This window comes from Felis catus, chromosome D4 (genome assembly GCF_018350175.1).
Source record: "Felis catus isolate Fca126 chromosome D4, F.catus_Fca126_mat1.0, whole genome shotgun sequence".
Classification (NCBI taxonomy): domain Eukaryota; kingdom Metazoa; phylum Chordata; class Mammalia; order Carnivora; family Felidae; genus Felis; species Felis catus.
In genome coordinates this window covers 92,518,348-92,541,065 of record NC_058380.1, presented here as the reverse complement: position 1 = coordinate 92,541,065, position 22,718 = coordinate 92,518,348, and the positions used below count along the sequence as shown (strand labels likewise).

The 22,718-nt window shown below is 65.1% G+C and overlaps 1 protein-coding gene across 5 annotated transcripts; it reads left to right on the top strand.

Annotated features, from left to right (window-relative positions):
• Positions 1 to 937: 937 nt before the first annotated feature.
• Positions 938 to 22,596, top strand: SNAPC4 (small nuclear RNA activating complex polypeptide 4). Of its 5 annotated transcripts, none has more exons than XR_006588940.1 (24): positions 938 to 1,030; positions 2,050 to 2,188; positions 2,975 to 3,021; positions 4,263 to 4,427; positions 4,574 to 4,699; positions 5,240 to 5,318; positions 5,676 to 5,757; positions 6,593 to 6,697; positions 6,784 to 6,856; positions 7,223 to 7,387; positions 9,800 to 9,947; positions 10,091 to 10,197; positions 10,332 to 10,426; positions 12,751 to 12,845; positions 13,771 to 13,850; positions 14,158 to 14,646; positions 15,417 to 15,500; positions 16,004 to 16,250; positions 16,684 to 16,754; positions 17,209 to 17,319; positions 17,993 to 18,020; positions 18,615 to 19,886; positions 20,015 to 20,332; positions 21,303 to 21,427. XR_006588940.1 is itself a non-coding variant. In XM_045043258.1 (24 exons), exons 2-23 carry the CDS (start codon positions 2,059 to 2,061, stop codon positions 21,417 to 21,419), a joined length of 4,362 nt encoding a protein of 1,453 aa, XP_044899193.1. In that variant the 5' UTR covers positions 939 to 1,030; positions 2,050 to 2,058; the 3' UTR covers positions 21,420 to 21,427; positions 22,386 to 22,596. The 5 variants fall into 5 exon arrangements, 3 of the variants coding, with proteins under 3 accessions (XP_044899193.1, XP_023098775.2, XP_023098777.2); XR_006588939.1 differs by having other exon boundaries at positions 19,984 to 20,332; XM_045043258.1 differs by adding an exon at positions 22,386 to 22,596 and having other exon boundaries at positions 939 to 1,030; positions 18,615 to 20,332.
• Positions 22,597 to 22,718: the final 122 nt, after the last annotated feature.

Here is a 22,718-nt window from a genome sequence, read left to right as displayed (position 1 = left end):
GCAGGAATGGGGCTCGGCGGGAGGATGCCTGCAGGCTCCGTGTTTTAAGGGGGTGGGGGATGTGGGTGGCAGATCACCACCAGCCTGGTGTACTTTCCCTCCGCCCGCAGGCCAGGCTGGGCCCGAGCACGCCGCCGGAGTGACCCTCAGGTGCGCTCCACCTACTCCTGATCCTGCCCTTCATCCCGCGCAGACCTGTACCACCTCCGCAAGGTCGGGCGAAGGGACGGGGGGCGGGTGGCCAGGAGGAGGGTCTGGATAAAGGAGCGTGGCGCACAGACAGGCTCCTACAGTACGTTTGGGGCATTCCCTGGTGAAGGGCTTAAATTTGTTGGGCATCCAGCTCTGCGTCTGGAGTTCCAGCGTCAGGCGGCCCCGGGTCCTGGCGGGTGGGTTCCCGGGACGCTGGCTGTCCCGTCGGTTCCTTCCCCCTGTGCCGGGGCCGGAAGCTCTGCCTGCTCCGTCCACCAGGGGAAGGTACGCTCCTCCGTTCCCGCGGACTCCTCCTCATCTTCCGAGACGCCCCGCACTCCGAGGGTGGCGCCCCCACCCCCGCTCTGCCCGCAGAAGGCGCAACTGCAGGCGGGCCCCACCCGGCCTGGGCGGCGCCCCGAAGTCCCCCGAGGTGGTCTCAGGGCGCGGGGTCAGAGCGCCAGGGCTGTCTACCCACTGGCCCGGCCGCGCGGCAGCACTGAGCACTCGGCAAGTTTGCCCACTGGCTGCAAACCAACAGCCCCGAATACAGTTAGCAGAGGCGGAAGCGAGCAAGCGGGACTCGGCGATACCGGAGGTCACACGCTCCGGCGAGAAGCAGCGGTCCGGCGCCGCTAACACCACACGGCGGCGCACGGTCGCGGGCAGTCCCAAGGGCGGCCGCGCGGGGGCAGCACCCGCCCGCCAGCCAGCCCCGTCCCGGCGTGCCCCGCGCTGCGGCCGCGGCCGCGGAGGCGGGACTTCCGGTGCGCGGCGCTCTTGTCGCTCTGCCACTGAAGTGTCGGGGGCGGTGGCGCTGGCGGCGGCGGTGCCGGAGGTTGAGTGTGAGGGCGCGGGCGGCGGGTCCGGAGAGAGGCGGCGGTAGGAGGAGCGGGGCTGGGGCGGGGACAGGCCGCGGGCCGGGGCCCAGGAGAGGCGGTGGGAGGAACAGGGCCGGGGCCGGGCTGGCCGCGGGGTTGGCGGCCTGATGCCCCGGTAGCCGCTGCCGGCTCTGCAGAGCTGCGTGGCTCTTGGCTGGTTGGGGTTACACACGATTAGAGTGTAGACGGCGCTCCGTGCTGCGGATCGGGCTGAAGCGTGCTCCCGCTTGGTGGCTGCCGTTGTCCGATTTCAGCGGGAATGTTTCTGGGCTTGGTCGTTGGCTCCTAGGTCTGTGCTGTGTTCCTTTGCTCTTTTTTCTGCCTCAGCTTTATTCTCCTAGCTCTCTTTCCAGCTTTCTGTCCCTTTTAGACTTCCCAGACTGGTATCATTAAGAAAGAAGGTTCTGTTCGTTCAATAGGTGCCGTTGTAGGTGCTGGAGACGGAGCAGGGAACCTCAGGGGACCCTGCCCTCAGGGGGCTTCGTTCCTGCTGCCCCCCGTAGTGCCTGCCACCTGCCTTTCCTGCACATTTGCCAGATGCTCTCTGGGCGTCTCCTGGCAGGGGAGCAGGCTGCGCAGCTGAGGTCCTGACTGCCTGGGTCTCGTTCTTGTCCTCTGGTGACTTTGTTGCCACAACCTGCTGTTTCTGCACTGGGTGACCAGCTCTCTTGTGGCTTGGCTCTGGGAAGACAGGCCAGGCTCTTGGGCCATGTTGGTGTCCAGGTGTCCATTGCCCTGCCCCCCCTGCTGGTCACAGCCTTAGATCAGAGTGGGCAGGTCACACTCACATGGTTTCCTCACCCGCTAGAACAAACAGCGGGTGTTCGTGGGGACACGGGGGGGGGGGGTGTCATATCACAGTCCCAGGGCTCCCTCGAGTGGGAGTGCCTGCTTTGGTCAGGCTTCTGTCATCCCCTACGGGTGTGTGTCTGCAGACTCTTGGTTCCTGAAATCTCGTGATGCGCTCTGGTGGCAGGTAGGAGTCATGGACGTGGACGCCGAAAGAGAGAAAATAGCAAAGGAGATTGAAGAATTAGAAAGGATCTTGGATCCCAGCTCCTCGAGTATCAGCGTGGAGGTCTCGGAGTCTGGTCTTGCACTGGATTCCGAAGCAGGTGAGCTTTCATAGGCCGTGGCTAGACCGGATGCATCTGCCCTCCGGCTCCTGGCAGCCACAGCAGGCTGCGGACCAGCCGTTTCTCACACAAGCTGGCCTCTGCCTTTACTCCCCGCGATGGTTTCTCTCCGCCCCTCCTCCACGTGCCGTGGACCTGCCGGCTGCGCATGAGTGCCCTTTGGGGGCATCTGTGTCACTCTGTCCCAGGTGGGTGGCCGGCTGCCCTTCCCAGGAATCAGATGGTTCCAGAGCTCAGCTTGTCGGCCACCTCCGTGCCGGACAGCCACCATGCTGGACAGCTGAGAGTCACCCCACAGGCTCCCCTGGGCCCCCAGGCCTGCCCACCTCTCCCCAGCCCCAGGTGCATCTCTAAGTCTCAGTTTCTCAGAGTTTCTGACCACGCTGGGGCCTTTCTCTCACCTACGATCAGGGCCTCTGCACCTGCTCCCCACCCCCCAGTAGCTCCAGCTCCCCCGAACGGGTCTGTTCCTGCAAGGCTTCCCCTCATTGCCCTGGCGGACCCTGTTCTCTGTGTCTTCCCTTCCTGGCTGCCCCTGCCCTTGGCTCAGGGCCTGTCCTGCCTGGTTAGTGGGTAGCATTCAGCCACCAGCCCTCAGGGAGGGAGGGTCCAGGCAATACAGTCTTGTCCTGAGGCCTTTCGGCCCTTCCCTCGCCTGTGGCTATCAGGAAACAGCCCTGTGCTGCACCTGCCGGTCGTTTCTTTGGCGGGTATTGCATCCCATCACGTCCCCAACTTGCGTCCCCTGTGCTTGTGTTCCCACAGACTCGCTGCCTGAAGAGGACTCGGACGCTGCTGGCTCCCTGGCCTCGGTAAGTACCGGCCTGAGCTGGTGGAGCCCGCCCAGGCAGTTGCCACCCTGCCAGTGGGCCCAGGAGGGCAGTGCTCTGAGCTCGTCTTGATTTTTCTGCGTGCTCGTCACTGAAGATGACGTATCCCAAAGTATTTGTCACCAAAACGGAAATTGTCCCAAGAAACGACTGTTGTTAATAGTTGGGGATTTACGCCTGCCGACTTTCTGAGCTCTCCGTAACCTGTGTGGGTCGATCTGACGTCACGTGCGGAAGGGTCCGAGCAGCCGAGGCCGGCCCCTCGTAGCTCCCTCTCCCTGCCTCAGTCCTTGCAGGCACGGTCCTGGGCGGTCACACACGTGGGCCCGCTGTAGACTGAGGCACAGAGAGGAGCTCTCTCTCTGTGGGGAGAGAGAGAGAGAGAGAGAGAGAGATCATGATCTCACAGTTCAGGAAATTGAGCCTGCGGGGGTCGGGGGGGAGAGAGAGCGAGTGAGCGAGAGAGCGAGAGAGCTACGAGGGGCCAGCCTCACCTGCTCGGACCCTTCCACACACGACGTCAGGTCGACCCACGCACGTTACGGGGATCTCAGAAAGTCGAGAGGCGTAAATCCCTAACTAGGCCACTCCAGTTTTTGTCGCCACTTCTGGTTTGTTTTAGAATCTCACGTCAACCTGGAGAATTTTTACAATCCGCTTTTCAGTTTTTCACTGAGGCAGGAGGTACAGCTTCGCTTCCTGGTTTCAACGAGCAGTGGTCCCCGTGGCGTAGGCTTCCCGTAGTTCCTCACCTGCTGGGCAGCGAGCAGCCTCTTCCCGGTTCTTAGCTTTGCCGGCCCTGTGATGGCCTTCGAGCAGCGGTCCCCGTGGCGTAGGCTTCCCGTAGTTCCTCACCTGCTGGGCAGCGAGCAGCCTCTTCCCGGTTCTTAGCTTTGCCGGCCCTGTGATGGCCTTCCTCACTCGTGTTCTTGCTCGCCGTCCCCTGCCGGGGGCGGAGGCCTGTGGGCCCGTTCTGAACTTCAGGTTCACCAGAAACATTTATCGTGGAAAGTGAAAAGCGCTCACCTCCTCACGCCTTCCCACCCGAGACGTTCCTCCAGACGTTGATTTTCTCGCGTCCTTGATCGTGGCCTGTGCACACGCTGTACGTGGCCCCGACCCTTGTTGGCCCATGAGCTCAGAGGCTGCTTGTGCTGCCCGGGTCACGGGGGGCGGGTCTGCAGGCCCCCCCGCCTCACCCGTAGCTCCCCACTTGTGACCAGGAAGAGGAGAGGTGGGGAGAGGCCAGCAATGGCGAGGACGACCCCAAGAAGACCCTCCCTGAAGACCCAGAGACCTGCCTGCAGCTGAACATGGTCTACCAGGAGGTCATCCAGGAGAGGCTGGCGGAGGTCAGCCTCCTGCTGGCCCAGAACCGGGAGCAGCAGGTAGGACGGGCCCTCGGCACCCCCGTGGCCAGGCGCCCCGGGACTAGTGCTTCTGGTTACGTCTGCTCCCTGGCTGCCCCGGTCGCCTTCTCCACAAGGGCATCGCTGCCGCCTGGCCCCAGATGGGCTCCCTGTGTCTGTCACAGGAGGAGATCATGTGTGACCTGGCAGGGTCCAAAGGCCCCAAGGTGAAAGACGGCAAGAGTCTGCCCCCGAATCTGTACATAGGGCACTTCATGAAGCCCTACTTCAAGGACAGGGTCACCGGAGTGGTGAGTAGCCGGGGCTCCACTGTCACCCGTGAGGGAGGGGCAGGCTGCGTGGGAAGGGGCTCTTCTCCCAGCACCTGCTGTGGGTGTTGTCTGTTCCTCGTGCTCTTCAGGACAATGTTCTCCGATCTTCCTAAAACTTTTTGGTGTCTATGGTGGAAGTCAAGGTCTGTGGCCCTGGAACGTGGTCTCTGGGCCTGGAACGTGGTCTCTGGGCCTGGAACGTGGTCTCTGGGCCTGGAATGTGGCACGCTGACCCCGGCTCCACGGATAAGCCCCAGAGACGTTTCCTTAAGGAGGGGCACCTTGGGTGGGGCTCATTGGCCGGATCGGAGAGGCCTGGCAGCGAGGGCTGGAGCTACTGAGCCCGCCCGTGCCGGCCGGGTCGTGCTCACGGCCGCTCAGAGTCCAGCGCTGGGCCCAGGTGTCCACTGCCAGGCCTCACACGTGGCCAGGCTGCTCGAGGAGGCCGAGGGGAAGCGCGGGCCGTGGGGAGAGAGCACTCGGCGTCCGTCCACGTCGTGACGCTGCCCTGTCTGGCAGGGGCCTCCAGCCAACGAAGACACGCGGGAGAAGGCCGCCCAGGGCATCAAGGCTTTCGAGGAGCTCCTGGTGACTAAGTGTAAGCCCCTGCGCCGGGCCCTCAGCGCCACAGCCCTGCCTTTCCACAGGCACCCTCCTCTGGTTCCTTGGGCTCCTTCGGGCCTTGACCGCTGGGACCGGCCACTCAAAGCCCCAGCCTGTCCCACGCGCCATGTGGGGACCACCATCCCCACGGCTCACTGTGTAGTCTCACGTGTCTTATTCCTGAACACACAGCCCCAGGGGCCCTTCCGTGAGCTTGGGCCGGGGCGTCGTGCTCGCTCAACAGCCGGGCTGGGGTACCCGGCCAGTGCCGTGGTCCTGGAACGGTCACGTGCCCACCACTTGGTCGAGGGGAAGTCGGGAAGGCTCTGCTGATGCCGTCGTTTCTTCTCAGGGAAAAACTGGGAGAAGGCCTTGCTCAGAAGGTCAGTGGTGAGCGACCGCCTACAGCGCCTGCTTCAGCCCAAGTTACTGAAGTGAGTGTAAGAACAGCCGCGGGCGCCAGCCTCGCCGGGAGCGCGAGGGGTCCAGGCCGGAGGCTTAGTGACAGGCAGCCGCTTGGTGTGGCTGTGTCCCCCTGCTCCCGTAGGAGAGGCGCTGGCCCCTGAAACTTTTCCCCAGGGAGGCAGCCGAGCTCGAGGCCAGGCGTGCAAGAACCGGGAAGGCCGAGTGGCCGCGTTCAGTCAGGCACAGCTCGGGTAGTTTCTCTGGTCTCGGGCTCAGTTTCCACTTGTGAAAATGGGCACTGCTCACGAGACCCGCTTTTTGTGTGCCGAAGGGGTGATGTCGTGTGAACGGATCGCAGCGCCCATGGCCGGGCCGGGAGTCTTGGGGGCTGCCCGCAGTCTCGTGGCTCCACGCGTGGGTCAGGACTGGCCTCAGTGATGGGTCCTCTCCCCTGGCCTCCGGAAGGGGTTCCTGCAGGCTTTGTCGCCAGGCTGCCCTCGGAGCACGTCCGTGCACGCCTTGCCCAGGGCTGGCGGCTGGGCCGCTGAGCTGGTGGTGGTTATCATCTGCGTCAGCAGACCTGTCGCGCTAGTCATTGACGTGACCGTGGTGACAGCCCAGAGAGGGGTGTCGCTGGCTGCTTCCTCTGGGCGTGGAGCTCGGACAGCCTTCTGCCTGCAAGGGGCAGGCTCAGAGCCGGGACCAGGCTCCTGTGTGTGCTCCCTGCCACCGGGCCTCATCATGTGGAGCGGTGCACGTGCCCCGGTGCACGGGGAGGCCGAGCTGGCCCCAGAGACACCGCCCCCCGCCCCCGGGACACGGCCCTGATGCGAGTAACCCCGGTGCCTCTGCTCTGCCCCGTAGGCTTGAATACTTGCACCAGAAACGGAGTAGGGTGACCAGTGAGGCAGAGAGGCAGGTCCTGGAGAAGCAGAGCAGAGAGGCGGAGAAGGAGGTCCGGGACATCCGGTGAGCTGGGCCTTCTGGGGAGGGTGTGACCTGGGGAGAGGCGAAGAAGGCCAGGCGTGACCCTGGCGACCTGTTCCTTCCTCCAGGGAGCTCCCAGAGGAGACCTTGCTGGGGAACAGGCTGGACGGCCACGACTGGGAGAAGATCTCCAACATTAACGTAAGTTGGGGCGGTGCTGAGGCGACAGCGGCCTGCGGTCGTCCCGGCAGCTGGGGGCGTGGGTCAGCTCTAGGCGGTCAGGCCTCATCCCTGTGGCCACTAGACCTACCTTGAAGCCTCTGGTCGGTCGCGTGTCCAGCAGTGTGGGGTGGCCTCGCGGGCTCGCCCCGCCGGGGTGACGTGGCTCTTCTGAAACGGGAGGGTGTGAAGGTTCAGGCTTTGCGCTGGGAGCCCAACCCCCACTCTTGGTTGTGCAAGTCCTGGCGACCTGGACGGGGACCCCGCTTGTCCCGGGTGCTGAGCCATCACGGCCAGCCATCAGAGGGACGGCCCCCCCGCAGGCTGGCTCTCTCTCTGTCGGTGCAGTTCGAGGGCGGCCGCAGTGCAGAGGAGATCCGGAAGTTCTGGCAGAACTGTGAGCACCCGAGCATCAACAAGCAGGAGTGGAGCGGGCCGGAGGTCGAGCAGCTCAAGGCCATCGCAGCCAAGCACGGCCACCTGCAGTGGCAGAAGATCGCCAAGGAGCTGGGGGTGAGGGCCGGCGGGGCCTCCGAGAGGCCGGGGGGGCCGGGCGGGTTTGGGGTCTCCGCGGGCTGCGTGGCACATCTCACCCTGGGAGCCATCAGGTTCTTCTTGGTGCCACTTTGGAGGGTGCGGCCCTGGGGGCAGCAGCCCCTCCCCCCTCCCACGGCAGAGTCTCCAGGAGCTTCTAGCTCCTTGGCCCCCATCCTGTCTCTGAGTGCTCACTCGCCCTCCCCCGCCCCTCCAGGCCTGTCTTTGGCTTCCTTCCAGATCCTCCTTCCTTGTCCCCGTCAAGCCCGGGGGTTCGTTCTGATGGGGCTTAAGGGGAACGCTCCTGGTTTCTTCCAGGGTCTCGCGTTGGTGTTCTCGTTTCCGAGGTGAAGGCTGAAGGGCTTCGTTCAGTCTGTCTTTACTCACGAAGGCGTTTAAGGCCTGCTTTTCTGAGAACAGCTTGCTGTGAGCTCTCCTCTCTGTAGGTTTCTAGGACGGGTCTGATTTTGGGGTTTTTTCATCACGTCTTTGGATCTTAGTTTACATAAGAATGTGCTTTGTCACTCTCTCTGTGGTTCGGTTTCTTGAAATATCTTGTATTATTCTCCGGTTTGAGTTTTGCTGGTTCACGACCTGGGAACGTGATCCGTGCAATCTCCGTGGTATAACTTACTGCTTTCGTAGACCAGCACGTGACTGCAGGGAACCACACTGACGTTAACCAAGGCCGCGCGGAACGTGCGTTTAAGGGTCCTCTGTGTCTTCTCCCAGCTCGACCGCTTCGTTCTCCTTAGCGCTGACGTCCCCTTGTCTGGATAAAGCGTGGTCCGCCCACCTGCTGCAGGGCATCCTGGTCGCTCCAGGGTCCCGCGATCGTGAATGAGGCGGCTGGTAACATCTGTGCGCAGGTGTCTGGGTGGACGTGAGTCTTGCGCTCGTTTGGGTCAACACCAAGGAGCGGTCGTGTGCCGAGAGGGTGTTTGGTTCTGTAGGAAGCCACCAAACGGTCCTACGGACTGGCTGCCCCGCGCCGCGTAGCCCTCCCCACGAACGAGAGTCCCGCCACCCCGCGTCCTCGCCGGCGTGTGGCCGTGTCAGGGCTCCAGGCTCCAGCCGTCCTTGCAGGGGTGCGAGGGTGGCTGCTTTGCTTTTGCGTTTCCCTGACGATAAACGGCGCTTTATTGCTCGTTTGTGTGTCTTTGGCAAAGGGCCTGTTGAGGCTTTTGGTGTTTTTTTTTTTTTTTTAAGCGTTTGAGAGAAAGAAGGAGCGCGTGCACAAGAGAGCACACGTACACGGGGGGAGGGGCAGAGAGAAGGAGAGAGGGGGTCCCAAGCAGGGTCCACACTGTCAGCGCAGAGCCCGATGCGGGGCTCCGTCTCGTGAACTGTGACGGCACGACCCGAGCAGAAATCGAGTCGGACGCTCAACTGGCTGAGCCTCCAGGCCCCCCAACGTTTGCTCTGTTTTGTAGTCAGATTGTTTTCTTATTGAGCTTCGAGGACCGTTCTGCGTGTTGAGAGTAACGGTCCTTTATCGGATGGGTGTGTTCTGCGGATGTTTTCTCCCGTCTGTGGCTCCCGGTCTCACTTTCCTAGCGTTGTCTAAGCAGGGGTCCTCTGTTTTCATGAGGGTCAGCGGCTGCGTTCTTTCAAGGATCGTGAGAGAATCACGCGTGGTGTCGTGTCTAAAAAGGCATCGTCACACCCAGTCCCCGTAGCTGAGCAGATTGCGCGTCCGTCCGTGCGTCACGTCTTCTGTGACCCAGGAGTTTTCTTTAGGAAAAAAGAGGGTTCAGGTAACGTTAATTAGCTCTTGGGAAGCTCCCTCCCCATAAGGAAACGAGTGAGGGGACGGGTCTGAGCAAACCCGTCGGCGGTGTAGACTGGTGGTGTAGTTGCTGAGCCGCGGCGTGTGTGGAAGCGGGGGTCCGGTCGCCCCGGAGCCCCCCTGGGAGGGCGCCTCCAGAGACATGGGCGCCACACCGCGCCCGTCCCCGCACCCCGACACGCATCCAGCCCCTGCTGCCCCGTCGTCTGGGTAGACCACAGAGGCCTCAGAGAGACCAGCCCCCCGGGGGCCCCAGGACTGGGCAGCAGGCAGGCCCCCGGCTCACAGAGCGCGCGCTCTGCGGGGCGGCGCCTCCCCCGGATCGTCGCGCTGGCGCCCCCGTGAGCACTCCGGGGCAGCTCTGGTGTCACGTGAGGGAAGCGTCGTGGATGTTTCTGGACTCGCGCTCTCGCCGTCCGTGTCCCATCTGGTGCTTCGTGGCCGTCTCCCGCCACAGGGACGCCCTGCGCCGTCCGTCCAGGGCTCCGGTGCGAGTGAGCGGGCGGTGGCGGGCGGTGGCGTTCGCGACTTGTACCCTGGCGGGCCCTCCGCGGGGGTGCTCTCCGGGTAACGCCCACTGTGCTTTGTCCCGGCCCCGGAAGACCGGCCGCAGCGCCTTCCAGTGCCTGCAGAAGTACCAGCAGCACAACAGGGCTCTGAAGCGCAGGGAGTGGACCCCGGAGGAGGACCACCTGCTCACCCAGCTCGTGCAGGAGATGCGCGTCGGCAGCCACATCCCCTACCGGAGAAGTGAGTCCGCCCGCACGCACCCCTGCCGCTGGGCCCCCTGGCGCCCCCGGGCCCGGAGCCCCCTCCGTGTGGAGGCAGCTCGGTCCCCACGGGCACGCGGGGTCGCGCAGTCCCGGGTGCCCACGCCGCCCCTCTGTCCCCAGTTGTCTACTACATGGAAGGGAGAGACTCCATGCAGCTCATCTATCGGTGGACCAAGAGCTTGGATCCCAACCTGAAGAAGGGGCTCTGGGCCCCAGAGGAGGATGCGGTGAGTCCGCCGCCGCGGAGGCCGAGGCCGAGGAGAGCCGTCCTCGGACCTTCCTTCCTCAGGGGACTGAGCGGAGGGTGCAGGGGTCACGGCTGCCCGCAGACGCATCGCTGGTTTGCCGTCCTTTCCTGCAGAAGTTGCTTCGAGCCGTCGCCAAGTACGGGGAGCAGGATTGGTTTAAAATCCGGGAAGAGGTGCCAGGTAGGAGCGATGCCCAGTGCCGAGATCGGTGAGTTGGACCCCGCTGGGTGAGGGAGGCCTCGCCGGGGCCGCTTCCGGGTGGGCCGGCGGGTGGGCTGCTGGTGGGGGGTGGGCCGGGGGGGTGGTGACCGGTAGGGAAGCAGGATGGCTGCTGTTTTTCCAAGCGTGAGGTGGCCCCTGGTCAGCAGTGCCTCTGAGCCCGTCGTCCAGGTTCCTCCGCCAGAGCCCTGACGGGCCAGGGCCCTGGAGGCAGCCTCGGCCGCTTCGTGTCAGCTCGGGTGTCCTCATAACGTTTCATTGGAACATAATCTGTGCAGCGTCCGGCGTCTTCGCTTAAAGGGTCCCGTCCTGTGGGTTTTGGTGCATCGACTGAGCGGTGCGGCCCGTCACCCCCATCAGCTTAGGACATTTGACCCCCCTACAAAGAAACCCTGTGTCCCAGCGACAGCAAAATGGATGAGGACGGGGACTCACGCAGACCTTTCTCCAGAGAGGAAACGGAAAGATGCTTGGTGTCACCGGTCATCAGTCGTGGGGGAGATAACAGGTCACGGCAGCAGCAAGAGACCACTTCACATGCGGCGGGACGATTGTCTTAGGACAGTTCTGGAAAAGAGGAGGTGCCGACACGCGTGTGGAGAAAGCACGGCCCTCGTGTGCCCGCGGAGCGCAGCGTGGTGCAGGCGCCGTGGAAGACCGTGGAGGGTCCTCGGGAAACAGAGCGAGTGCTTGTGTCGTCCTGAGAGCAGGGCCCCAAACGGGCACACGTACACTCGTGTCCACAGCCACGCCGGTCACTGGCCACGGGGCAGGAACAGCCGATGTCCGGCGGGAAGAACAGGGAAGCCACAGGTGTGGTTCTAAAATCAGATGGACGCCACGATGTCATTCAGCTGTAAAACAAACGAAATCCAGGGGCGCCCGGCTGGCTGGGACGGTGCTGCGTGGACTCTCCATCTTGGGGTCGTGAGTTTGGGCCCCCGTTGGGGGTGGAGATTCCTTCACAAGATAAACAGACGCAGTTTTGACACGGCAGCGCGGATGACCTCGGAGACGTGAACGTGTGTGCGGAAGTACACGTGCGGACGGACAGTCGCTGCTCCCGGTGCGCGCCCGGGAGCGGGGTTTTCGGTCACGCGGTGACTTTTTCCTCGGCGGCGGCAGCCGTGGGGCCGCGGTGTCTGCACGCCCTCACCGGCTCCTGTGCGTCTTCCGGATTGCAGGCGGCTCAGTGGGTGTGCCGTGGCATCTCGGGTGGTTTCACCTTGCATCTCCTGGACGGCCCGCGATGCGGGGCGTCCGCGTGCTAACCGGCTGTTTGCGGATCCTGTCTGCAGGAATATCCACTCGTGTCGTAAAGCTTGTTTATCTTGAGAGAGCGGGAAAGCCTGAGCGGGGGAGGGGCAGAGAGAGGGGGAGACAGAGAAGCCCAAGCAGGATCCATCCTGTCGGCGTGGAGCCCGATGCGGGACTGGAACCCACGAACTGTGAGGTCGTGACCTGAGCCGGCCAGACAGTCGACCAGCTGAGCGGCCCAGGCGCCCCTCATTGGCCCCTTCGAGAACTGGAGCTGTGTTTGTGGCGTTGGCTCGTTAGCGTTCTGGCCAGGGGTCCCTTAGCGGACACGACGCTTGCCTGGCAAATTCTCGCTGCCGGCGTGTGGGTTGTGTTGTCACTTTCTCCATGGCGTCCCGTGAGTCGCCTTGAAAGCTTTTAGTTTTGATGACGCCCAGCGTCTTAGCTAGCCTAGGGGATGAGACCCGCTGACGATCAGGACGGTCAGAGGGAGCCTGCTACCTCAGGGTCAACGAGGCCCCTTTCCCTTGCTAATTAGCTCCCTCTGGGCAACTTCACCCGGCAGGGATCTCTGGCCCTGTTGACCTGTTTGCCTCACTTGGTCCTTGCTTCCCGTGAAAGCAGCTTTGTGCTGTAGCACTAAGTTGGGGCTTGTCCCCAAGCTGAACATTGAATCTCGTTTACCTCGAATACCTTTGTATCGGGGCCTGGGCCCCGCCCTCCCCATGTCTATTTACCTAATGCTGTTCACCTCCCCTTGGACATTTTCGTCCTGAGAGCCCCTCTTCCTGTGCCTTTGTCCTATACGGGGACCTTTGTCGCACTTTGCCGAATCTCCTTTACCCAGACTTGGGTGCGCGCATCCTGCGGCTTTCTAGTTTCTCACGCCTTGTTGACCCGTCCTGCAGGCTCAGGGAATCCCAAAGCTCATTCCCCCACAGGCTAGCTTACAGCTTTCGTTTCGTTTGTCACCGAGCTTCTGGTGCCGGGACAGCGCGGGACAGCGCGGGAGGGCGTTTTGGCGTCTGACGCTGCCTGTGCCCCTGCTGCTTTCAGGTACCTCAGAAGGCTGCACTTCGGCCTGAAGAAGGGGCGATGGAGCGCAAAAGAGGAGGAGAAGTTGATGGAACTGATAGAAAAGTACGGCGTCGGTGAGTCCTCGGCCCGTTTGCTCCCCGGGTCTCTGCTGCCCCTGGGTCCTCAGCCGGCAGCGGCGGCTCTTCCTTCTCACAGACCGATGCACGGTCAGCGTCGAGTCGAGAGCGCCACGGGCACCAGGGGGAGAGCTGTGCCGCCGGCCGCGCGCCCCTGCCCCGTCCTCTCTGGGCCGGTTTCTAGGGCGGCTTTTGAAAGTTGCATCGTTCGACACGATGTAACCGCGTTGGCTGTTTTGTGCCGTTTTGCCGTCCGTGGCGAATGTTTTCTGCCTTTACGCGTCCTGTGTTTGACCGTGGCTTTCGATGACCGCGTCGTATGTCCTGAGTGACGACACACGAGTCTCCCAGCCCGCCATCCGCTGGCGGACAGCTGTCTCCCGTCTCTGCTGCGGCCGGAAAGAGCTGAGGGTTCAGTAGCCGCGTCCTCACTCCTGTTGGCAGCGTCTCCTTAGGAAAAGTCCCAGACGCGGTGGTGCTGAGTGCGGGTGCATGCCGAAACCTGACCTCCGTCCCACAGGGTCACGCTGTCCGTGAAAGCAGGGCGCCCGTGCCCTCCCACCAGCCCTGTCCGGAAGGAAAGAAGAGACGGTTTTAAGTGTCGGGTTTGAAGCCTGAGCATGGCGGACACGCAAGGGCCGTTTTTTACATGAGCGTGGACGGCTTTTTCTCCCCGGGATGTGCATTCTCTAGAATTTTGTTAAAGGGCTGATTGTCCTTGGAGAACCGGACGCCCTGCGTGTCGTTGAGCTGCTCAGATGTGGGGCGCGGTGTGCAGGTGACCGGGAGACCCCGTGCTGACGGAATACGACGCAGGTCCTCTGTGGGAGACAGCGCGTCTCCTGGAAGGGCCCTTTTCAAGCCGGTAGACGCGTTGTCAAGCATCACGTGAAACGGCTTCTGTGTCGTTTTGCCTCCGTAGGTCACTGGGCAAAGATAGCTTCGGAACTACCCCATCGGACGGGCTCCCAGTGTCTGAGCAAGTGGAAAATCATGGTCAGGGTAAGGCTCGTCCAAAAGTCAGTCTGAAGGCCGTATCACTAGGGGAGCCGGCATCCCGCGGGGGGGGGGGGGGTGGTGGCGGGGAGAGGAGGGACGTCTGGTTTCTGGCCCTGGCACGTGTCTTCTTCCTGGAGGCCAAGGGCACGGAGACCCGGGCTGGTCGGCAGCCGCTGCCGCCTCAGAGCCGTGCGGGTGCCGTGCTCTCGGCGCACCGTGTCCAAGCCTGCCCGGGGTCTCTCGCCAAGGGGTTGTCCCCGGTCCGTGAGCCCCGGGTCGCCAAGGCCTCCAAGTAGCCCTTTCCCCACAGAAGAAGCAGAGTCGGGGGAGGAGGCGGCGGCGGCGGCCCCTTCGCAGCGTGCGCTGGAGCTCCAGCAGCGAGGACGGCAGCGATGGGGGCAGCAGCAGCAGCAGCAGCAGCAGCAGCAGCAGCAGGGACAGTGAGGGGTCGGAGCCAGAGGAAGCCCCAGAGGCCCGGGCGGGGGGCCAGGTGCTGCCCTCAGCACAGCACGCCGTGCCAGACATGGACCTGTGGGTGCCTGCCAGGCAGGGCACCAGTGGGCCGTGCGCGGGGGGCGCCTGGGGCCGGCCGGGACGCCCTGCTGCCTCCCCCAGCCCTCCCAGGGGCACCAGCGGGGTGGACGCTGGCCCAGCAGCTTGGCCCGCGGCCTCGGCTCCCGCACAGGAGGCAGGCCGGGCGCACGCCCCGTCGGGGACCCGCAGCTCCAGTGCGAGCGCCGTCGGCTGCCCGGGCTCAGCGGATGCTGCCCCCTCAGGCTCAGAGGTGCCGGCGGACGAGGTAGGCCACAGACCCCAGCGCGCCCTGGATCGGATGCTCTCCTGCTTGGGGGTCACGAGGCTGGTGCTGGGCTTGCGTCCGCTGTGTTCCTGGGCGTTTGGGAGCAACACCCTGTCCTCGCTCAATAGAACGTTCGTTCCCAACCTGTTTCGGGGGGACTGTGTTCAGGCCAGTAGCCGTCTTTATCAAGACCACCAGCTGTCTCCATCTCCCTGCCGGTTTCCTTTAAAAGCCGTGCATGCGCTGTCTAGGGCGCTCCGTGGGGAGGCAGCAAGAAGGCGGGGTGCCCTCCCAGCTCTTGTAAGTCCAGAGGTCCCTGACGGGTCCCCTTGCCGGGTCACGTGCACACCTGCCCAGTCGACATTAGGGGTGTCAGGGCCCTGGCTGCGGGCAGAGTTGCGGTCAGGATCAAACAGGTCGGTCTGTGCTGGGAGAGGTTGGAGGCTGCACTCTGGCCCCTGAGGGACAGCAGGCAGGGCTCTCGGCAGCCCCCGTGCTGCGTGGTTTCCCTCCCGCGTCTGTAACCGCAGGCTGCTGCCCGTGGGATTGATGGGCATTTGGTGCCCTCAGCTCAGGTTGCTGGCTGCAGGGAGCGGGGACTCTGTCAGCACTGGGTGCAGCCAAGCCGGGCAGGCGTGTCAGTGCCAGCCTTAGGGACCTGCCTGAGGCCGCCTCACTTCAGGGCGTCCCACCACCCCGCCGTGGATCTGGGCCCCTGCAGGCCGTGAGCCAGGACCGCACGTGTCCAGCTCGCGTCGTCTTCTTGTCAGAGCGGGAGTCGTCTGCTCAGGGTGCCCCTGGAGACCGTGCTGCAGGTGCTGAGGACCAATACAGCCTACCGGTGCCGGACCCTGGTAGGGCTGGCCCACGGCCCCCGCTGCCCCTGCCCCTTGGTCTGGGCACCCTGCGCCCTCGGTCTGGGCCCCCTGCCCCCTCGGTCTGGGCCCCCTGCGCCCTCGGTCTGGGCCCCCTGCCCCCTCGGTCTGGCCCCCCTGCGCCCTCGGTCTGGGCCCCCTGTGCCCTCGGTCTGGGCCCCCTGCCCCCTCGGTCTGGGCCCCCTGCCCCCTCGGTCTGGGCCCCCTGCCCCCTCGGTCTGGGCCCCCTGCCCCCTCGGTCTGGGCCCCCTGCGCCCTCGGTCTGGGCCCCCTGCCCCTCGGTCTGGGCCCCCTGCGCCCTCGGTCTGGGCCCCCTGCGCCCTCAGTCTGGCCCCCCTGCCCCCCCGGTCTGGGCCCCCTGCCCCCTCGGTCTGGGCCCCCTGCGCCCTCGGTCTGGGCCCCCTGCGCCCTCGGTCTGGGCCCCCTGCCCCTCCAGAACAGGGAAGGGCCAGGAACCCCAGATGCTTTTCTTCCTCACACAGAAGAAGAAACTGAGGCAGCCAGGCCTGCTCGGCCCATCCGTGGGGGCCGGCCCCAGTGACCGCGCCGTAGCCGGGCCCTGCGTCCGGCAGCTGTGGCACAGGACGATCGGGAACAGGCAGCGATGGCGGGGACACTCCCTGCAGAGGAGGCTCCTTGAGCGCCAGCTCCTGATGGCTGTGAGCCCGTGGGTGGGCGACATCGTCCTGCCCTGCACTCCCCGAAGGCCTGCCGCGGCACACACCCGAGGTACTGCCCTGGGGCCCCTTCGAGAGCCTCCTTTGAGGCTGGGGCCCCTTCGAGAGCCTCCTGTGGGGTCCAGGGTTGCGGAGACACAGGGCAATGAGGGGTGACCCTGCTGGGGGCGGTGCGTGGTGCACGGGAGGGGACCTACGTGCCCCCCTCGGAGGGCTGCTTGCGTTTTGTCTCTGACCTGATTGGCACCCAGGGGATGGTTTTGGAAGCGACCAGCCATTCAGGCCTTAGCAAGGGTCTCCTCAGACCTCAGAAGCTGGTCGTTCTCCAGGGGCGGGGGTGCTCGGCTCGGGAGGGCCAGTCAGGCTCGGCCCGCTCTCTGGTCCCCACCCTTCCTTGTGGCTGAGAGCGGCGGCAGAGGGACGTGGGGTCCTGGGGGGCCTCAAGGAGAGGGGCCTCGGTAGCCAGAGCCACTTTGTCTCCTCAGCCGATGGCATCAGGAAGCAGCTTCAGGACGCCCACCTGGCCAGCACCCCAGTGTTCACCCTCTTTATCCAGGTGAGCCCCTCGCATAGAGCTTTCTTAGCTCGTGCTCTGTTTTCATCGGGCGAAGTTGTAAAGTTTGTGGATTTGCTACTTAAAGTCCAGCTTCCTGAACTTGACCCTTGGAAAGGGTTTTTCGTGGCCTGCAGCTTACAGCAGGCAAGTCAACGTGGAAGAGGCGGCCACGATACAGCGCCGCCCCACCCCCAGGAAGGGACAGAGGTGCTGGGAGCCCCAGGGTGTAAATGGAGGCTCGAGGAGCAGAGACCTGGACGTGGCGGGAGCGCGGCGCTGAGGCAGCCGGGGCGCCTGGGCCCGAGTGAGGGGGTCGCAGCCTCATGGGGCCGTGCCCGGCTCTGGAGCTGCCCTACGTTCATCACGGGCACCCTTGTCATCTCGGTTCTCGTTGGGGAAAGGAGACGGGCTCTTGTCACATGTATGTCACGCACGTGTCCCACGTGTCCCTCAGCTGTTCCAGATTGACACTGCTGGCTGCATGGAGGTCGTTCGAGAGAGGAAGGCCCAGCCCCCTGCCCTGCTGCAGACTGGCACCCGGGACCCAGTGCCTGGGCTCCTACCGGTGAGAAGTAGGGGTGAGCGCTGGACGCGGGCTCAGCTGGCTTTTGCCACCCGTCCCTCCCCTCTGTGAGGCGGCAGGGCTGGTGCCCGGGGGATGGGCAGCACTCGTCCAGCCAGGGAGTAAGTGACACCGGTCCTTCCCAGGACGGAAGGCCTTCCCGGGTGGCCTAGAGGCTGGGCCAGCACCCGGGAGCAGCCTTGCTCGCCCTTGGCCCTCTCGCTCAGGGGTCTCTCCTAGAAGGTGTCTGCCCACCTGCCCGGAGCCCTGGGGGGACTTCGCATAAAGTCCGGCCGGGGGGAGGGGCGGGGGGGGCGCAGAGCCAGACCCAGCACCCAGGCCTGCCTGCTTCCCCTGCACAATGTGCTCCCTCTGCCACACCGCCCCACTCCTGCAAGGGGGTCTCCGAGCCCTTTGGCATGTGTTGCTCTGGGCATTGCCCTGCTGGGGTAGGATGCCAGGCGTGGGGTCCGTCCGGGAGCGGTCGTGTCCCTGAGCCCAGTCACAACTGGAGGGAGGGACAGAATGACCAGATCGGCCCTGTGGTGCTCCGTCGCAGCCCTGGAACCCTTCTGCCCGGATGGCCAGGCTCCTGTCTCTCCCTCAAACCCCGACGTGATGAACTCACCCAAGGTGCCCCGGGGACTTCTCTGAGGTGCTCGCCTTTCTTTTTCAGGTGCCTTCAAGTACCCGGAACGCTACAGGTACCATCTGTCTCTGCCCCTGTCTTGCCATTGTGTCCAGTGGGAAAGGGGCAAACCTGTCGTAGGCGTTGAATTTCGGGCTCTGAGCGGCACAGCTGTGGCTCCATTGACGGGTCTTGTCTGAGCGCCACGGCAGGGACGAGAGCGTGGCTGGCGGGAGGCGGCAGAGACAGCCCCTGGGCTCCTACCCCCCCGCCCCCAGTGCACCAGCCACCCTAGGGCTTCCCCAGTGCCCCAGGAGGAGGTGTGAGGGCTCCTCCAGCCCCGGGCATCCGGCAGGGACCTCTGCTGCTGGCCGCTACCCGTCTCCCCACGCCAGCAGCACCGCGCGAAGGTCCGGTGTCCTGGGAGACTGTGAGAGGCGGGCAGGGGTGCCTGACGGTCCTTGTTTTGAGGACAAGGCACGGTGCTGTCCCGTACTTGATGGGCTGCCCCGCGCCTAGCACCCCGGCCACGGCAGGAGCTCGGACGCCCCGGCTCCTGCTCCACACTCCCGGCAGCAGCCTGCCCTCCGCGAGGGCCCTCCTGACGGGAGGCCTGTTTTGCCCCGCGTGCGTGGCGCTCGTCAGCACACGTGTTCTGTCTGCCTCGCAGGCCACAGCTTCCGGAGCGTGCCAGCCCGAGAAGCTGCGAAGCAGAGCGCCAGCCTCAAAGGGAGCAGGGGGCTGCAGCCCTGCCATGCCGAGTCCGGTCCGCGGGCGCCCCCACCTGCTCCGCGTGGTCCCCGGCCCAAGCCCAAGACTGTCTCCGAGCTGCTCCGGGAGAAGCGGCTGCGGGAGGCCCGGGCCAGGAAGGCCGCCCCGGGCGCTGTGGTCCTCCCCCCCCAGCTGCTGCTCTCCTCCCCACTGGCTCTCCAGCCCCGTCTCCCGGTGGCCCCCCACGGCCCCTCGGCTTCGGGCCTGGCTGTCACAGCCTCGGTGCTCTCCCGGCCTAGCGCCCCTGCCGCGACAGAGCCGTGCCCCTCCGGTTCTCGGGCCTCAGCCGAGGACGGAGGGCCCTCCACCCTGCCAGTCTTGGCCGGCGCCCTGGCCTCCACAGAGGCTGCCCCTGCTGCCTCCATGGTGCCGGTTCTGGGCCCCAGCCAGGTCCCCGTGAACTGCCATCGAGGTGGCCCGGGACAGTCTCAGGCCCCTGCCGCCACCCAGAAGCAGGGCTTGCCAGAGGCACCACCCTTTCTCCCTGTAGTCCCCAGCCCCTCTCAGCTGCCCGTCCAGCCCATCTGCCCGACGCCAGCTGTGGGCACACCCGAGAGGGGGCCACAGGTGGTGGCCGGCACCCCTCTGCCTGTCACCTGGGTGCTCACAGCCCAGGGGCTACTCCCCGTGCCCACCGTGGTGGGCCTTCCTGGGCCAGCAGGGACCTCTGACTCCAAGGGACTGTCAGTGGCTCTGTCGTCCTCCCTGCCTGGGACACAGATAGGCCAGGGTCCCGGGCTCCCCGGGCCGAACCACCCCTGGCAGCCCCCCACCAGCCGGGACACAGACTCAGATCCTCCCTCCAAGACAGACCCGCCGGGCCTTCCTATGCCCCACCAGTCTCAAGGTTCCATGGAGGTGGACAGAGACGGGGCCCACGGCCCGGCGGGGGGCTCCTTCCCTGGAGAGGCCCAAGTGGCCGGGGACACAGCTGTGTCTGGGGCACCCTCCCAAGCCACGCTCCTGGCTGACCACCCTGAAGCAAAGTCCCCCAGGCCCAGCCAGCCGCCTCTTCGAGGTGGCACCGGCCCTGGGAGTGGCCCAGGAGGGACAGCAGGGTCCACCTTGAGACCAGAGAGACTCGGGGAGCCTCTGGGCCTGGAGAGGCCACCCCCACCCCGGCCTGGGCCTGAGAGGGGTGCCCTGGACTTGGACCTCGTATCTCAGGAGGGTGAGGCGGTCGTGCGGGAGTGGCTGAGGGGACGGCGTGGGGTGAGCGTGCCCCCGCTGGGGGGAGGGCTGCCTTACCAGCCCCCCGCCCTGTGCAGCCTGCGGGCCCTGTCTGCACTCTTGCTCCAGAAGGCGGCCTTGGAGCGCAGAGCCGCCTCCCTCGTGCCGGGGGGCGCCGGAGCCCTGCACGCCTCGCTGGGACAGGTACGGAGGTGGCTCCGGGACAGCCCAGCCTACCTGCTGCTCAAGGCGCGGTTCCTGGCGGCCTTCACCCTCCCCGCGCTCCTGGCCACCCTGTCCCCCGATGGCGTTCCCACCACCCTGTCCGTAGCCACGAGGGCTGACCCCGAGAGCGAGGACGACCTGGGCCTGGAGGAGTCGGAGCTCACTGATGGCTGCTCCACGAGCGGTCCTCGGGCAGGGCCGGCCGCCGCCACCCCCATTCAGGTAGGTGGCCGTGGGCACGTAGCACCCACCCAGCCTCCCCGCGGCCGCTGTGGGTGCCCAGCCCACCCGGAACAGCGTGGGCAGGAGTGGGTGGGAGCCGTGGCCGACTGGTTGCTGAGGAGGAAGCTGGCTCTGGGCTCCGTCTGTGCGGACGTGGCCTCCCTTGAGGCCAGTGTGGAAAACGGGAGGGGAAGGAACCTCTCCACTCACGAAACCCCTCGGCCACCCCTGGGGCCGCTGGCCTGGCCACACAGCCCTGCCGGAGGGCTGAGCAGACGGGCTCAGGCTCCACGCACCGCGCACACCCACACGCGGACTCCTGCTGGTGGCCCTGCACGTCCCGGACCCCGAGGTCCTTCTCGCGGTCTGCTCTGGCGGCCTCGGCCTCAGAAGAGTCTTCCGAGCCGTGGAGGCAAAACCCCTTTTCCTGTTGCCTGACAAGAAGCCCGGTCTAAACACGCAGAGAGGTGTCTCCGCATCTTCTGTGGCAGAGCAGGAGAGCCGGGCCGCCTCGTTTGGTGCCGGATCAGGAAGATTGTGGGGTCTCTGCAGGTCGCGGGCCTCCCCAGCTGGAGCTCGCCTTTGCGCCGTCCAGACAGCGGGAGGCAGGGCTTGTGACTGGGGGCCGTGCGGGGAAGGACTCCTCGTTCCCCCGTCCTGCTTGCCGGCTCTCCAGGGCCGCTGCCATGACACAGGGCTGGCTCTGTGGCATCGCTGGGAGTTTGGAGACCCCAAGGGGTGCGGGGTGGGAAGCCAGAGCCCCCGTGTGGCCCCTGCACGTGGCCATGCCCCAGGCCCAGCCTGTAGTGTCTCACCATCTGCAGGGACCGGTCTGGGGAGCTGCCTGTCCCTGGCGTCCAGAGTGTCAGGACCCAGCTTCTGTCCTGGCATACCCCTTGCAGCTGTCGCTTTCCCTGCCTGTCCTGGCTGGGGGTCACTCTTGTCCCCATCTGCCTGGGTTTTGTTTCAGGGAGCCCCAGACCCTGGGGAGAGCTCTGCCTCTTCCTGCCTAGACAGTTCTGACAACCTGGATGTGCTCAGAACCCGGCACTCCTGGCATGCCCGGAAGAGGAGGAGGCTGGTGTGAGCGGCAGGGTAAGCACGTGGGGGTGGGGTGGGGTACGGGTAGCCCTGCACCCTGGAAGAGACAGGCCTTCCCCGCGGCTCTGCTCTGGGCGGGTGGAGCCAACGGCTTTCCAAAGGCAGGAAGGCCGGCCCTTAGGAGCTCACCTCCCAAGTGTGACGATGTTAGGTAAGTTTGGGGGGTGGGTGTGCTCAGGCATCTGGCGGCAGACCCAGGGTCGTAGAGGCCTTCTTGGGAGGGGGCCATCTAATTCCCCTCCCCTGGCGACACCCCTCTCCCACTGGGTTCCACATGCTGGGCTCTGGTGCTTCCTTCTTGCCAGCCCACGTGTGCCTCTGGGCCTTTGCACTGCTCTCCTTTCTGTGTGTAAGCTTTGTTCCCTTCTTCCAATAGCGTCTGTTTAGTGGAGATGCCCTCCCTGCCTGTTGTCCTGGTGTCCCCACATTCATGTGTCTTGTTGGCACAGCCTGCTACATCTGACGTGGCCTATGCACGTATTTGCATAGCCTTACCAGCCTGTAAGGCTAGTAATGTGATTTTTGCGGGTGGGTCCCGAGTGCCCAGATGGCAGGTACCAAGTAGGCCCTCAGCACAGCTTAGTTGGGTTCGTGATGTGAACGCGTGATATGGGGGAGGATGTCCGGGTCAGCAGATCCCCAGAGGTAGGAGCCAGCTCCTCTGAGCACAGTGGGGGCTGTGTCCTGAGGTTCTGGGTCCTGGGGCAGGGCCTTCGGGTGCACAGAGGGGGTGCTGGCGGGGGCTGTCCCAGCCGAAGCCCACCCAGGCTCCAGGGCCTGCCCGCAGCATGCACCCCCACCCCCACCCCAGGGGACCGCAGGTGGGCGGCCGGGCTCGTTCTGCCGTGCCCTCAAGGGAGGCGGCGCTGTCACTTCCCCGTCCTACAGTGCCATCCCCGGGGTCTGGCCGCGGTCAGGGCATCCCCCCGATCAGGGCATTTTTGTGTTCCAGGAGGTGGGAGCCGTGCCGGACCCTGGAGAGCCCACCTGCCTGGAGAGCCCACCGCTGACCCTACGGGAGAGAGCAGCCAGAGGCAGCTGGAGGTTGGGGAAGGCTCTGCCAGCCGTGACCGTGAGGCCCCCGGGGGCTTGGCTGGTCCTGAAGCACAGATCGGGATGTTTGAAGGAATAAAGTGAATGGCCTATTTTTTTATTAAAAACCAGCCCCGGGCTCTTGTGGTCTTGCCCCGAGACTGGGCGTTGTGCGGAAGGATGGGGCCTCCCCTGGCCGTGCGGGGATCCGGCCGGCTGGGCCTGGGGTCTGAGGAGCCCTCAGTGTGTGTGT

Bases quoted from the DNA above. Each gene is read 5' to 3' on its own strand.
- SNAPC4 (XM_045043258.1), top strand. From the start codon at position 2,059: ATGGACGTGGACGCCGAAAGAGAGAAAATAGCAAAGGAGATTGAAGAA. The intron at 3,022-4,262 runs GTAAGTACCGGC...ACTTGTGACCAG, and splicing joins CTGCTGGCTCCCTGGCCTCG to GAAGAGGAGAGGTGGGGAGA. The intron at 6,857-7,222 runs GTAAGTTGGGGC...CTGTCGGTGCAG, and splicing joins AGAAGATCTCCAACATTAAC to TTCGAGGGCGGCCGCAGTGC.